Source organism: Myotis brandtii, unplaced genomic scaffold (genome assembly GCF_000412655.1).
Source record: "Myotis brandtii unplaced genomic scaffold, ASM41265v1 scaffold133, whole genome shotgun sequence".
Lineage (NCBI taxonomy): Eukaryota > Metazoa > Chordata > Mammalia > Chiroptera > Vespertilionidae > Myotis > Myotis brandtii.
The window spans coordinates 1,893,958-1,908,798 of record NW_005354718.1 but is presented as its reverse complement, the minus strand read 5'-3'; the positions used below and the strand labels follow the sequence as shown (position 1 = coordinate 1,908,798).

The 14,841-nt window shown below is 53.8% G+C and overlaps 1 protein-coding gene across 1 annotated transcript in view; it reads right to left on the bottom strand.

The window, feature by feature from the left end:
* Nucleotides 1-7,696: 7,696 nt before the first annotated feature.
* Nucleotides 7,697-14,841, bottom strand: part of VPS18 (vacuolar protein sorting 18 homolog (S. cerevisiae)) — a 10,011-nt gene continuing 2,866 nt past the window's right edge. Inside the window, exons 3-5 of the mRNA XM_005860255.2 lie at nt 12,565-12,656; nt 10,540-12,410; nt 7,697-9,861 (exon numbers count right to left, since the gene is read on the bottom strand). Of these exons, the coding sequence (XP_005860317.1) occupies nt 9,136-9,861; nt 10,540-12,410; nt 12,565-12,656 (2,689 nt within the window). The 3' untranslated portion in view covers nt 7,697-9,135. The remainder of the gene's footprint in view (nt 9,862-10,539; nt 12,411-12,564; nt 12,657-14,841) is intronic.

The window sequence follows — 14,841 nt, the reverse complement described above, 5'->3', positions numbered from 1 at the left end:
ACACACACACACGCACACACACACACACACACACACACGCCTATGCGTTCGGTGGTTCCAGGGACAGGCTGCCTGGGCCCCCGGATGGGAGCTGAGCACAGCCACCACTGAGGCAGTAGAGCCTGATCTAAAATGACCAAGTTTCTTTCATGCTGACAACAACAAATAGCGGGGCTTCAGATGTGGGTGACTCAGTTGTTTGTGGTTTGCAAACCCCTAGCCCTGACCCTCCTGCAAGGTGGATGCTCTGCTCTGAGAGGGTAGGCCCCTGCCTACTTTGCCTGGGGGCTGTGTGTGGAAGTGAGCAAGGTCATCTGTGAAGGGGGGACTAGGAGGGTTTCTATTTAGACCTATTTTTTAGATAAAAGATAAACTTTAATATATAGTATGTTTTGACTGTAGTGCATATTCTTATACATAAATATTCGTAATTAAAAAAGTTTGGAGACCACCACCTGGGAGATCAGTGAGGGCTTTATACCCTGTCAGGAGCCTGTTCAGAGTAGATGCTGGGTGAGGGAAGGGAGGGTGGTGGAGGGGCTAGTGAGGTCTGGGTGTAGAATGGTTTGGACCCGGTTAGATTACCAAATGTCACCAACAGTGTGGACCTTCCTGGCCCCCACACCCCCTACACCCCGAGCCCTCACTCTGCCTGCCCATCCTCAGGCTGCTTAAACCCCACGTGGGTTCTAGAATCTTTGGCCGCCATGCTTCCTGCAAGGGAGAGAGTGGTCCTGTGTGATACCAGGCTGAAGTGTGGCTGGGGTCCCAGTAGCTGCCCTGTGTGCTGTGTCACCCCCAGGAGAAAAGTCCCTGGCGGGAGGCGGCCCTCTGCCGGGAGGCTGTTTCCTCAACCGGCCAAGGTAAGAAGTGGGGGATTTCCAGCCCGGTCCACTGTGCTAACTTCAGTCCTGGGGGCTCCTCTCCTTTCTCATGCAGCCCAGGCCTGGGTGGGGACAGAAACTCGTTAGACCCAATAGTTGGCTAAGGGACGTAGGGGCACCAGAGTCAGCTAAGCTCAGGAGCCTCCACTAATTGCTCTGTGCTCTGGAGGGAGCCGAGCCCAGGGCAGGACCCCATGGCTGCACCTGGAACCAACAAGGACGCAGCTGGGGAAGACCCCGATGGGCCTGCTGGTGCGGCGCTGGGCTGGAAATCCAGAGCCACACTTACTCATGGGTCTGTGGGCAATGACTCAAATCGATGAATGCCCCTGCCAAACCCTGATCTGCTCTGATTCTGGTGGTCAGGGGAATGGCAGGCCTCACCCTTTAAGGCTCTCCTAACCGGCTGGCACTTCCAAGGATACTGGAAAGTTAAATGTGGGCCCCTTGGGAGCTGGGGGCCAAGAGCTCACAACCCAGACATTGTGTCCTGGAAACTTGACCCAGGAAAGGAGAGCCATACCCTGTATTCCTCCGCTGTGGGCAGCTGGGCAGGGAGGGCGGGTGCAATCCTGGGGGCTGAGTGAAGGGAGAGGTAGACAGTTGTGACCCAGCTCCAATGTCGGCCCACTCGGGCCCAGGCACAGGCCTAGGAAACAGCTAGACTCCTAGTTGACCTTCACGGAGATTCTCCTGTGCATCAGCCATTGGCAAGTTTCAGTTCATTACCTGGTTTGTATGTGTTTGCTTTGTGCATGTGTATATGTGCTTGGTGCACATGTACGCATGCTTGTAGGTTTGTGTGATTGAGGTATGCCAGATGGAGGAATAGGCAGGGACTCATGCAAGACCCCTGAGCAGGAGAGAATCTGAGAGGTGAATTAATAAATCCAGCTACCATCGGTGCAGGCTTGCAACATGCCATGATAACATACATGCGTTATCACCAATCTACACAGCAGCCAATCCTCTGAGAAAGGTGTTATTATCTCTGTTTTACAAATTGATAAATTGAGTGAAGCTTAGAGAAGTTCAATGCCCAGCCAGAGGTCACGCAGTGAGTAAATCTAGGTCAGGATTGGAACCCAGGTCAGCCTAAGGCCAAGCCACCGATCTCTCCAGCGCGCTCTCTCAGCATGCTCCTCCTCAATTATGTTCCATCTGCTCCTTGTCTGAGGCCCTGGCTGGCCTGGTCTGAGGTGACAGGCCCTTCCCCTCCCCGTTTCCCCTCCCCTCCAGTCAAGGTGGCAAAGCAGAGCCTGTTCAAGGCCTCACACAGCCCAGGATGCTGCGCCTAGACCTTCCCACATCAAGTCAACCCCCAGTTCAGAGAGGGTCTGGCTGGCCTTGGGCAGGATCAGCTAGGGCTGAGCTGGGCAGCTGTTTACAGTAAACAGAAAGCTCCTGAGGAAGGAAGGAGGGGAGGGGCTGGGGTCGTCATGGAGACAGGGACTAGCAGCCAGGCCTCTGCTCTGATTCACAACTGGGAAGTCATCCCTGCCCCTCCTAGAGCCAGAGGAGGCCCAAGGAAGGTCTGGACTGGGCAGCCTGAGCAGGAGAGGCAGGGCAAATAGGCTGGGCCTCAGACCCGTACCACTGAGAACACCACTGCCCACCTCATTATGTATTTCTACTTATGAACAGTAACATCTACTGGGTACTGACTTTTACAGCATACGTGGCCCTGGGCCCTTGAGGATATGTTTTCTTATTTAACTTTAACAACAACCGGGAGGTAGGTACAAAAATAGCTTCTAACTTATAGATGAGGAAATTGAGATTCAGCAAGGTTAAACCATTTGTGAAGTCACACAGCTTGTAAGTGACAGTAAAAATTTTGGATCGAACACTTTTTTACCAAGGCAGGTGGGAGATAAGCTAGGTGGTGGAGCTCTGAGTCCCTTGGCTAGTGGGGAAACTGAGTCCCTCGGGGACCAGGGGGAGTTTCCCAGGCTTCTGGCCTTAGTCAAAGAGATTGCTGGGGGCAGAACCCATGTGTCCCAGTCCTAACCACCAGACCACACGGCTTCTCCATGGCTTAAGCTGGGAAGGTCCAAAGAGAAACTCCCTTTCCTGCCCCAGCCTGGAGTGTAGACTCTTCCCCAGCTAGCAGGCTGCCCCTGCGGAGGCCGGGCTGGGCCAGGGTACGGTGGGGGATGCTGGGGGGTTTCTGCCCACACATATGGTTTCCAGATTCCAGGGGATGAAAAGGAGGCCCTGAGGGGCGGAAATGGGGGATGTGTGATGACAAATTTAGACTGATTACTTAAAAAAAAAAAAAAAGCCGAGAAACCTTAAAAAATAAAAGCAAAAATTCCGCTAGAAAACCAAAGGGAATTGTTTGATTGTGAAACTGAGTGTCGTGAGGCATCGAGGGCTCTTCGGACTCCGACTCCTGGCTTAGAGGATGGCAGGAGGGAGCAGGCTCTGCCTGCTGTTCCTGGTTTACCTGCTGGGCTTTGGGACAAGGATGAAGTCAGGCAGCGCACCTGGGAGGATGTCTGGAAATTCAGGAGCACTTGTTGGGGGGCTTTCCTGTAAGGCTTGCATCCTTCACACAGCTAGACTCCAAGGGTCCCCATTAGCCCACATAGGGAGCTGCCCCAGGGGAGGCTCCAGCTGGTCTATCCCCAAGAACATGTGAAAGGATGAGCTGTAAGGTGGGGGTTTGGGGTGTCTCTGAGTCTCAGCCCTAAAGGGAAATGACCAGGAACAGAAGGTAAAAGAGAGGACAGCTGCTTGGAATTCTGGCCTGTAGCAGGCCTGAGGGGTCAAAGGTCAAAGGGGGACTTCCTGAGGCTCCCAGGGGAGTGCCAGCTATCCAGTCAGCCAGGCTATTGTGCAAGCTCTGGCTGGACCATGAGGGCAGGCTGGCAGAGGGACCATGCCTGGCTCGGCCTCCTCAGCTCATCCTGTCCGCCCCCTGGGGCTGGAGCAGTGCCCTCTCTCCTCAAGGACCCGAACCCGAACCCGTCCCCCAAGGTAGTAGCACTCCTGTCCCACCTAAGTGGCCATATCCTGTCTGCCTGAGGGCTTCCTCTCATCCTCATCCTCAGCCTCTCTTCCCCACAATCACCACCTTTTGAGAACCAGAAAAACCTTTTCACCGAAGCCTTTTTCAATTCCAGCCTGATTCCCAAAGGGATCAGAGGAGTTTCCGAGGGAAGAACCATGAGAGGGCTTACGGGATGCCAGCCCTAGAGGAATGAGGCACAGAGTAAAGCAGAAGAGAAAGCAAGCCAAGGAATCCTCAGGTGCCAGGCCCTGGGCTGACTGGGCAGATGATGTGCTTCGCTGCTCGTGTCTGAGCTTCCCCTGAGCCTCTCAGGGTCTGTGATAGTTACTCACATCTAACAGGTGGAGACACTGAGGTTCCAAGGGCGTGATTAAACTGACTGCTGGTAGACGGCAGAGCAGAGACCTGCACTTGCTCTTCCAGATCACCTCCCTGTCCCTCAGCACAACCCACTTTGATGAGGAATGACCACAATGAAGGGCCTGGGACAGTGTTTGGCTCCCGTGGGTAGAAGACCACTGCTGACTGACGCTCAGTCTCCTGGAGAAGGGACAGGATCCTGGGTGGAGCCTAGTGCCGCCACCAGTTTCTCCCGAGAGTCAGCACCTGTCAAATCAGAACGTGGGATTGGCAGCTCAGTGATTTTCAAGCTGGATTCTTGGGCATCCTGGCATCCCCTAGAGATTGAGATGGGGGAGGAAAGGACAGTGAATAGGGGCGTGCCCCTCCCCCGAGCCTGGCTTCCACCAAGGAAGCTTAGGAATTTCAGGTATTGGACATACATGCAAGTTTTTACCGAAACAAAGATCCCACATCAGCCCATAGCCTTTATCTGAGGCCTCTGCAGCTCTGACATTCTGGGAGCCGTGATCTAGGTAGTTCAGGTCCTGGGTTGGCAAGAGGAGCCAGAGGATTTGGTGAGGGAAATGGGCTCTAGACCATGGCTGGGCTTCTAGCCCTGTGAGAGGAAGCGGGTCGAGATCAGAGCTGTGAGATGAGGCTACGGCAGAGGAGGCAAGCTGCAGAGATACCGGGCACCTGCCTTTACACCTGGGAAAAACAAACAGACCTTTGGCCATGGCGGGCAGCCTGGGAACCATGAGCAGTACCCCCTTCCTGGGGCCAGACCATTGCCCCTTTCCCTTTTTCTGTAAGGCCTGCCTGGGCTTATTCTCTGTGGATATTGGTTGCTTATCACCAACCTAGGGCCGCCCTAGCCTCCCATGGCCTCATGGTCCCTGACTGCCCGGTTCAAGGCGAACGCTAAGAGGCAAAGCTGCTCTGAAAGAGAAAGCACCAAATCAGAGGACATTCAGCGAGCAGGGGCTAATAATCCCATTGAAAGAACAACCCTTCTTGATGCCCCTTTAATTGGCCATCCTAGACCAAAGTCTGCCCTTCTACCTCAGTTTTCCCTGTTTTGAAATCTGGGCATAAGAATGGTTTCCCTCTCCTGGTGGCTTCAGCGCCCCCTGAATATAATCATCTCCATGTTCCAGGTGGAGAGAGCGGACGGCTCCAGCTGCCCAAGAACAGATCTAGCATCCTGCGTCTATCCCACTGCCCACCCCGGGCCTGCCCCTGACCACCATTCACCCTCAACCTGCTGCAGCCTCACTCCACATAAGCAAAGCTGCCAGCAGGGTCCTTTGTGGTGCTGCTCCCTTGTGGCACTGCCTAGGGGCCCCACCATGGGGCAACAGATGGACCTATGGTCTCTACAGAACAATGGTGGGGGAGGGGCCCTGGCATCGCCCTCCCCAAACAGGAAGCGCTGCATGAGCTTCAAAGAACTGGCAGGGCTGAGGGGCTGGAGCCAGTGCCAGGACTGGCGGCTGCCTAAAGAGATGCCTGCCAGCTTGGGATGCCCAGCCTGTAGTGGGGGTGGGGCTGCAGTGGCAAGGGCAGCTGGGTCTTGGGCAGAGGATGCCTTGCAGGTGACCCGGGAGGGAGCAGGCTGAGGGAAGGGGGCTCAGACACTAGGCTGTTTCCCGGCTGCCCTGCCACTCGCCAGCGGGGCTGCAGGTTCTTTCCCAGGCCACAGTGGGTCTGGCCCTCCAGCAAGTAACCATGAGGGGCAGGGCTGGCACCAAGCCTGCCGCCCACTCCCTGCCTCCTGCTCCCAGCTGCTCTGCTCAGAGCCTTTTCCTCTCCACTTCCTGTTCACACAGGGGGGGGCGGGAAGTGGAGGGAGGAAGTTGGGGGGAGGCGTGTAGGGGGGCCCATTGAATAAAAGGAATTAACCGTTTCCCTCCTCTGACCTCTGGGAATTTCCGCCTGTGAAAGTGTCTCGAAGAATCTGCAGAGCTGGGGGAGTGGGGAGGAGGTGTACCCCTCATGCCCCCACCCACCCAGTGCGGCCAGATAACTCCCTCTGGGCCCCCTAACCTTTTGTTTCCCTGGCGCCAGGGGGGCAGCGCCCAGGGCAGTCTGGAGACTGGTGGCCTTGTAGCCCCCAATGGGATTGGTGCCTGCTGGCCTGTGATCCAAGCCCTGGGGGGCAGGAACTCTGAGAACTGGTGGTCCCTGGGGAATGAGCTCACACCAGGCTGCCCAGACTCTGAGCCCTGAGCCGTCCCTGCCAGTGCTGGTGCCCTGGCCAGCCTGCCTTGGGGACAAGAGAAGGGAGGGTCCCTGGCCAGGCGGGTAAGCCAGGCCGGACTCTGGGCTGGCACACCCTCCGATGGCCACTCCCCCAGGAGCTGTGGAAGGGAGCGGTGGGCTGGGGAAGCCAGTAGACAGCGTCCCCTAGCGTCCTCTGCCAACTCAAGCGGGCGGCTCCCCAGGGCCCTCTCAAGGGCGGGCCTCAGGAAGCACCTGCTCCCCAGGACCAGTGGCCGCCCTGCATCTCCCCCAGGTGGCTTCCTTGTTTACAGGCCGCCTGCCCTGATCCCAGCGTCACTGCCTCTGGCCACTCCTTCTATTTCCAGTGACCGCTCCAGGAGCAGCTCATTCATCTTGGCCGCCGCCCACACAGCTCCCCCACTTCCCTTTCTCTGGCCCTCCCCCAGGCTTAGGGCCAAGGCCCTAAGGGCCTTCTCTCTCCCCTTCATTCCAGGCCTTGCTTGGTTTCCAAGGATCTAAGAGCTGTGGCTTCCCGTTGCCCTGACTCAACGGAACCCCTATCTATCAGTGCCAGGGAAACCTGGGGCCTTTTTCCAGGAATGAGGAAGCGGCCTAGGACCAGATGGGCAGGCTTAGAGAGGACAGAAGGGGCAGGGGCGCCCCAGGCTGTCTTAGCCAAGTTCTCTGGGAGGAGGGAGCAATGAGGCAGTGTTTGTTTAACTAACATATTAGGCACCCATTATGTGCAAAGACAGAAGCCCCAAGCTGTTCTAAGTAAGTAAGGGACCAGGCCAGTGGCAGGCCAAGGTTTATACTTAATATGCATTGACAGGGGGTACAATACCCCTGAGTCCTCTACTGAGTCTAGGTGTGAGGAGAGCCTTAGGCCACATGGGGAGAGAGAGTAGGAGCCTTCCAAATCTTCCTGGAATGGTGGAAAGAACAGGATTCTGATGTCCTCTACTTACCCAACGAGACCCCCCCCCACACACACACACATATTTACTCCCACTCTTGCTTCTGGGGGAACACAGGGACTCTGAGGCTCATCAAAGAGGCAGCTTCCAGCCCTGTAAGTTGGCAGAGGCCCTGCTGTTGTTCTAGTGGTTGGGGAACTCAGCTGGGCAAGATTCCACCGGGACTGCAGGAGATAAGTCTTGGAAGAGGATTTGGCCGCAGGGGACAAAGAAAAGACTGCAGACACCAGCCAGGTGCCTTGACCCCAGCCTGATTCCAGGAACACTCACTTGTTATTTTATTTCAATCTGGCAGCTAACAGACCACACCCATAGAGCCGGGCAGTGGACTGTGGACACCAGCGTTAGGAGCAAAGGGTGTTCAGCTGATGTCACAGGAAGGCCCCGCTCTAAGAATCCTTAGTTGTGGCTTAGCTACCAGCCACAACTAAAGAAGTGTAACCTGGGGGGAGGGGCAGGTTACAGGAGCTAGACAGAAAAAAACCTATCTGCCAAATGCCATGAATGGTGGCCATGGCACTCTCACCTCCATGCTGGACCTCAACACTAGGGTCAAATGCCAGACAGTGATAGGGCAGTATCAAAGATGGGCAGCACCTGGGCACTCAGGGATCCCAGCTGGTAGAGAGGGGCAAGTAGAATCTAGCATTTGTAAGGACTAATGGAGGGAGGTGGGAGGAGGAGCTTAGATTCACGGTTAGGTAACGGAGACACCCCGAAAATGCTTGGGACAACTGGGGAAGGAACAGAATGAGGAAGCAGCAGTGGAGACAGTGAGAAATCGGCACCTCCAACAGCCTGCATACAAAGGATTCTGTGGGGAGCAGCACCACCTGCTGGCAAAAGGGAAGAACAGCCCCTGTTCCGAACAGGATGATGGGTGGTAATTTCCAACAGAAGCCAATAATCAGAGAGGACAGAGTGAAGGGACAGGCAAAATCACCCTGTCACACTCCCAGGTGAAGATACAAGTGCCAAGGCTTGAAAGCATACAGGACCCAGGTTGCCTCCCTGTGTCCCCCCTCTCCCCTGCCCCTCCTGGGCCCGCACCACTCAGCCCAGCATCACCACAAGCCTCCAGCTCAAGCCACTAGTGCAATGCAGACAGTTTAATGTTCTCCACCCCATCACCAGCTCCCACTGTCCTCCATGAGGCCTCTGCCCAGGGCACCCTCACAGCGGAACACCAAACAGTGTGCACAAGACCACACCCACCATCAGCACTACCTTTCCCAGCCCCATGCCCAGGACTTGGAGGGGTTGTCTTTTCACTTCTGGGACCTGGGGGCAGACAGAAGAGAGGGCTTCCTCTGAGAGAGAAGAGGCACGGAGTGAAAAGGAAGAATGGTACTCTTGCTCTAGAAGCTGAACAGGAAGTGTGCGGAGAGTGAAAAGGAAAACCGAGCTGCTAGATGCTGAGGGGATGGGAAGGCGATCAGAACTGTGACCTCTCCAGCTAATGCCCTCTTCTGGGAGGCAGGCTGATGGCCTGGTGTAACAGCAGCTCTAAGGCAGCCCTGAAGAGCAGCATGAGCAGTGGGCAGGTGCACTCAGAGCTGATACCCCCTGGGCAACGGCTATAACTCCACTCCCTCCTACAGCCATAGCCTAGCAGCAGCCTCTCACGTGGCCTTCCTAAGAGCCGGCAAGTAGCTGTGCTTGACTGCCCGCCCGCCTATCAGGCAACAACCTCCTACAGCCAACTGAGGTGCTCCTCCTCATAGCGCTGGGGGTCGATGAAGGGCCGGTCGATAGAGCGAATCATCAGCTCCCCACAGTACACACACTCAGCCGCCACCAGTTCATCTAGGTCAGCCTTGAGTTGTTCCCGGCTTGGCCCCACAGCAGCAGCCCCACCCTCGGCCTCCTTTGCCCGGGCAGAGCCCTTGGTGGGGGGTGGAGCAGCCCCCAGCTTTCGCTGCAACTCCTCCAGCCGGGCCTGCTTGTAGGCCGGCAGGCCAGGCCGTACAGCCTGCAGCAGGCAGTCCGCATGGAACATGTGGCCGCAGAGGAAGAGGTAAAAAGGGCGGTTGAGCAGGGGGAAGTCGCAGGTGGCACACTTGTCCTGGGGTTCCACAGTGCCGTAGCGGCCCCGCAGCTCCTGCAGATCTCGCCGGATGCGCTGGGCGCTGGCTGTGGCCTCTTCCATCTCCCGCTGTAGCTCCTGGATGTGGTGGTTGTAGGCCTTCAGTGAGCTGCAGATCGCCTCCTTAAAGTGGTCAATGGTGACGAAGTCAGGAAAGAAGGGAAGCACATCCTCAATCTTGAGCAGGGGGCAGCTGGCCAGGCAGGCCATAGCGGTCTGCACGTCTTCCTCCTCCTGCACCACGTGCCGTGCGATCTTCAGCCACAGCTTCTTGCGAAGTTCCTCATCTTCCTCGGGCAAATCAGCACACTGCTTGGCCAGGTCCACATCCACCTGTGGGGTAACCACGAGTGTTAGGGTCAAGCCTCCTCCCCACCCAGGATAGAGACTGTGCGAGAGACTAGGGAGACCCTGGGCCTGAGGAGGAGCTTCTGGGAGCCAAGCTAGAAACCGATCTCAGTGGTGGGCCTGTCCCCTCACAGCTCTGTAAAAGCTGCTTATGATGGTGGGCTTCAATTTTAGCGAATTTAAAAATCACCTGGGGAACATAATCAAAATTCAGATTTTGGGGCCCTACTTTCAGACATTCAGTAAGTCCTTTAGGTAATAATTCATGATTTGAGAAATGTCCTTCTGCCATTGTGACCATAATACAATAGCTAGCATGTATACAGAACTCACCTAAGCAACAGGCACTGTTCTGAGTGCTTTTCCTATACAGTACTTTCATAAACCCTATGAGGGAAGTACTATAATACTTCTCTTCTCTGGATGAATAATCTGAGGCACAGAGAGGTTCAGAACTAGCCTGAGGTCACACAGCTTAGAAAGTGGCAGAATCAGAATTCAAATCCTAACTTCGGAGTCCCTGTTCTTAGCCTCTATACTACAGCACCTCTCCGCAAAGGAAGCCAGCACACCCTAGCCACAGCCACCTCTCCAACCCTTCACCATTGAAGTTATTGCTCTCCAGGCCCCTCTCTTAGATGGCGTCAAGACTCATGGGCTCACCTGCAAGGCCAGGTCCACAGCCTCCTCATACAGCTCCAGGACCTTGTAGACATGGACACAAGCACGGTGGTGGCCATGCTCAGCGCAGAGCCGCAGAGCATACTTGAGGTCGTAATGCACACGGTGTGGGCTGGCCCCAGCCTGCTCAAGGTAGGCCAGCAGTGAGGCTGGCTGGCCTCGGGCATACAGCGACAGCAGGTAATTGTGAATGGCCTGCTCAGTCTCGCCCAGCACGTTCACACAGAACTCCATGTAGCGGATGGCCTGGCTCACCTGCTGGGCCTCACCACCCTGGCTGTAGTTCACCAAGGCAGGGATCAGTTGCCGGGCATCCAGCCGGCTGCCCATCTCAATCCAGGCATCCACCAGCTGACGGGGGATGTGACGGATGAGGATGGGCGAGAACTTGTAGAAGAGCTGGGGGTCCCGGTGGCGGGCAAGCACTGCCAGGGCCTCCTCATAGGCCTCATGCTGGCAGTGGTATGCCACCACCCGCTCGTAGTCCTGCATGATCACAGCAAAGTACACCATGTGTTCTGTGTCCCCATGGCTGGCGAGCAGCTCGTGGATGGAGGCTCTGCTGGAGAAGAGCCACTCCTTGTGGCGGGGGCTGCTGAGGAAGGCACGGAAGCGCTCCCGTGTTTCCCAGTAGAGGTTCAGGGCCTCTGGGTCACCCTGCAGAGCCCCGAGCCGGCTCAGGTAGAGCTCTGTCAGCCAGGTCGTCAGCAGCGTGGCCTGGGTACGCTCGGCTGGCTTCAAACCGGCCAGTTTTCGCTGCAAGAACTCCACCAAAGCCTCCTCCTGTCGGGCCTCCAAGAACTTGAGGGCAATCTCCTCAAAGTAGCTCTGGGTCAGGGCATAGCAGCGGGCGCTCTCGAGGTAGCGTCGCTGATTAAAGCAGAAATCAGCCTCCCGAGCCAGGACGGTGTCCAGGCAGTCAGGCCGCTCTCGACAATACTCTTTGGCCAGGTCAAAGCGGTTCATGTCCAGGTAGGTGCGCCAGACATCCCGGGCCTCCCGCTGCACGTGGTAGCGGAAGACGGCCCGCTCGGTGTAGGCCCACAGGTGGCCTGTAGAGGAGTCCTTCACCATGTGCCTCAGTGGCCCGAACTTCTCCAGGAAGTGGTCCCGCAGCACCACCTGTCCCGTCAGCGTGCACACGGCCTCCACCCGGTCCGCCAGCAGGAGCAGGAAGTGGAACTGGGTCAGGACAATGGCCAGGGGGGGGCTGGCTCCAGGACCCACCCCTTCCGGGTATTCCCAGACTCGCTCCTCACTCAGCAGGGAGTCCGGACGCCCGTGGTCCAATGCTCCATACAACACGCCATCCCCCATCATCCAGGCGAAGGCCCGTGGTGCAGAGCGCAATTTGGGGGTATAGAAGGCCAACTCGCTATAGCCCAGACTGCTGGGGAACTCACGGAATGGGGGTGGGTGGTCAGTGTAGGCAGCAAAGAGCCCCAAGAAGCCCTGTGCCTCAGCTCCCTCTGCTGTTCGGCCTATGAACTGGAAGAGGCGCTGCCGCGTGGTGGCGATAACAAAGGGGCGCCCATCAGGGCCCCGCTCGGCCTCCAGGGAGCACACAGGTGCGGGTCCCCCTTCTTCATTTAGAACGTATAATGGACGGAAGTAGAGATCTGGGGCAGGGCCGAAAAGCCCACCCTCGCTGGCTGAGAGCTCTGCTTCGAAGATCTGGCCTTGGGCAGTGCCAACCAGGATGGGGCCTGTGCTGCTCTCGGTGCCCAGTGCCTTGTTCCAGCCCACACTCTCCACCAGCTGCCCCTTCCAGCGTGCCAGTGGCCGTACCTTCTGTCCATTACGGTTCACATAAAGGACCTCAGTGCTGCTCAGAGCAATTAGCAGGTGAAAGCCTGGAACAGGGGAGAGCATGGCATCCTGGAGTTGCCGCTATTCCCACCCTCCGCCTCCTCATTGCCCCCACCACCCTCAGATCCCATCCGCCCAGGCAGTGACTTACCTCAGCCCCACCCCCACCCTCCATCTCCGACCTCCATCACCACTTACCAGTATGGTCCAGGAACATCTTGTGAACTTTGGCATCATCCTTGCGCCCCAGCTCCACGTGGTTGGGTTCATTTGCCTTGCCCAAGTCAATGCTGTCAGGACAAGAGGAGGGCAGATCCTTTTCTCGAATCACAGACCTCTTTATAATTTGATGAAAGCCACAGCCTTTCTTCCCTGAAATCTACATATACACATAAAACTCTGAATACAATCCCAAGGGAACTCTGAAACATAGGCAGGGTCCTTAACCCTCAGCTGAGAATTCCCGAACCTCATTTTGAGAAGTCCACTAAGCAGGAATCTTTTCCCTCTACTCAACAGATCTCCAGTGCTTCCAGGAAAATGAGCAGGGGTAGCCCAGACTCCTGGGGTAAAAAATGAACAACAAATTGTAGCTAATGGTTACTGAGTACTTTCTATATATCAAGCACCATGCCAAGAGCTTAACCTAGTATGATCTCAATCTTCACAATAACCTCGAGGAGTGCTCCTGTTTGAATTATATTTCCCTTATTAGATTCTTTTCAAATTATATGCTCATTCTAACTAAAGAAATCAATGTAAAGATGTATAAAGAAAAAGCTAATGATTTTCTTCTCAAACCTGTCATTCCCAACAGAGAAAACTGATGTTAACATCTTTCTCCATATTTATAATATAGTGTTGTTTTGTCAATTTTTACAAAAATGACTTCATAGTGTGTGTGTGCACATTACTTTATTATAATTTGCTTTTCTCACTTAGATATTTCATGAGCATTCACTGAATCAACGGATACAGCTCTAACTCGTTTTAATAACTGCATAATATTCCTTTTATGGCTCAACCATAATTTAATCATCATTTTCCTGTTGGTAACCATTCAGCTCATGTCCAGTTTTGCCTACCAGAGATAATGCTGCCATCATCCTGGCCAGGTGTGCTCCAGTGGTTAGAGCACCAGTCTGGCACTGGAGGGTCTCAGGTTCGATTACCGGTCAAGGGCATGTACCTCGTACCTCATCTGTGGGTTTGTTCCCCGCCCATGGTCAGGGTGCGTGCAGGAGGCAACTAGTTGATGTGTCTCTCTCACATCAATGTTTCAGTCTCTCTCTCTTTCCCTCCTTCCCTTCTTTTTACTCTCTCTGAAAAGCAATGGAAAAAATATCTTCAGATGAGGATTAACAAAATAAATAAATAAATAAATAATGCTGCAATCAATATCCTTGAATCTATATCCTTGCAGACTGGTACTTTTTTTTCTATGGTTATGTATTCCCCAAAATGGGATTGCTGGGTCAGTTATAATTTCAGATTTTAACAGACATTGCCAATTATTTTTCCAAAAGACAGTGGCAATTTATACTCTCACCAGCAATGTATGAGGCAATTTCTGTGCATCTTCACCAGCACCACATATTACTGTTTTTAATTTTTGCCAATCTGATAGCTTTTTTTTAAATGGCATCTTAGTGTTATTTTAATGTGAATTCCCAGAAGTTAAAATTTTTTCAGATGTTTAGTGGAAATTTGGAGTTCCTCTTCTGTGAACTGCTTGCTTATATTCTTTGTTCTCCCTTTTCTACTAAATTAACTTATTAATTTGTAAGGGCTTTTTAAGAAACAAAGATGTAAATTGTTAGTCATGTGGAAAAACATTATTTTCCCACCATCTTTTGTCTTGAACTGACTCATATGCTTTTTTGTTTTTGTTTTGTCACAACAGAAATTACTACACAATCAATTATATCTTTTGCTTTTGGCATCTGGATTTTCTAGCTTAAGTAAGAAAGACCTTCCTTCAGCCCAAGAACGTAGAAATTTGTTAAATATTCTTTTTAAAAAAAATCTTCACCTGCCTGATTGATGTGGCTCAGTGACCCTCTCTCATCATTGATGTATCTATCTCTTTCTCCCTCTCCCTTCCTCTCTGAAATCAATAAAAATGTTAAAAAATAAATCCTCATCTGAGAATATGTTTAGAGAAAGGAAGGGAGAACAGGAGAGAGAGAGAAACACTGATGTGAGAGAAACATCTATCAGTTGCCTCCAGTATGCGCCCCGATTGGAGATCAAACCCCCACGACCTGGGTATGTGCCCTAACCTGGAATCAAACTTGCCATCTTTTTGGTGCACGGGACGACAGGACAACACTCCAACCAACAAAGCCACACCAGCCAGGGTGCATTGTTTGTTTGTTTATTTATTTACTTACTTATTTATTTATTTTTTAAAATATATATTTTATTGATTTTTTTACAGAGAGGAAGGGAGAGGGATAGAGAGTTAGAAACATC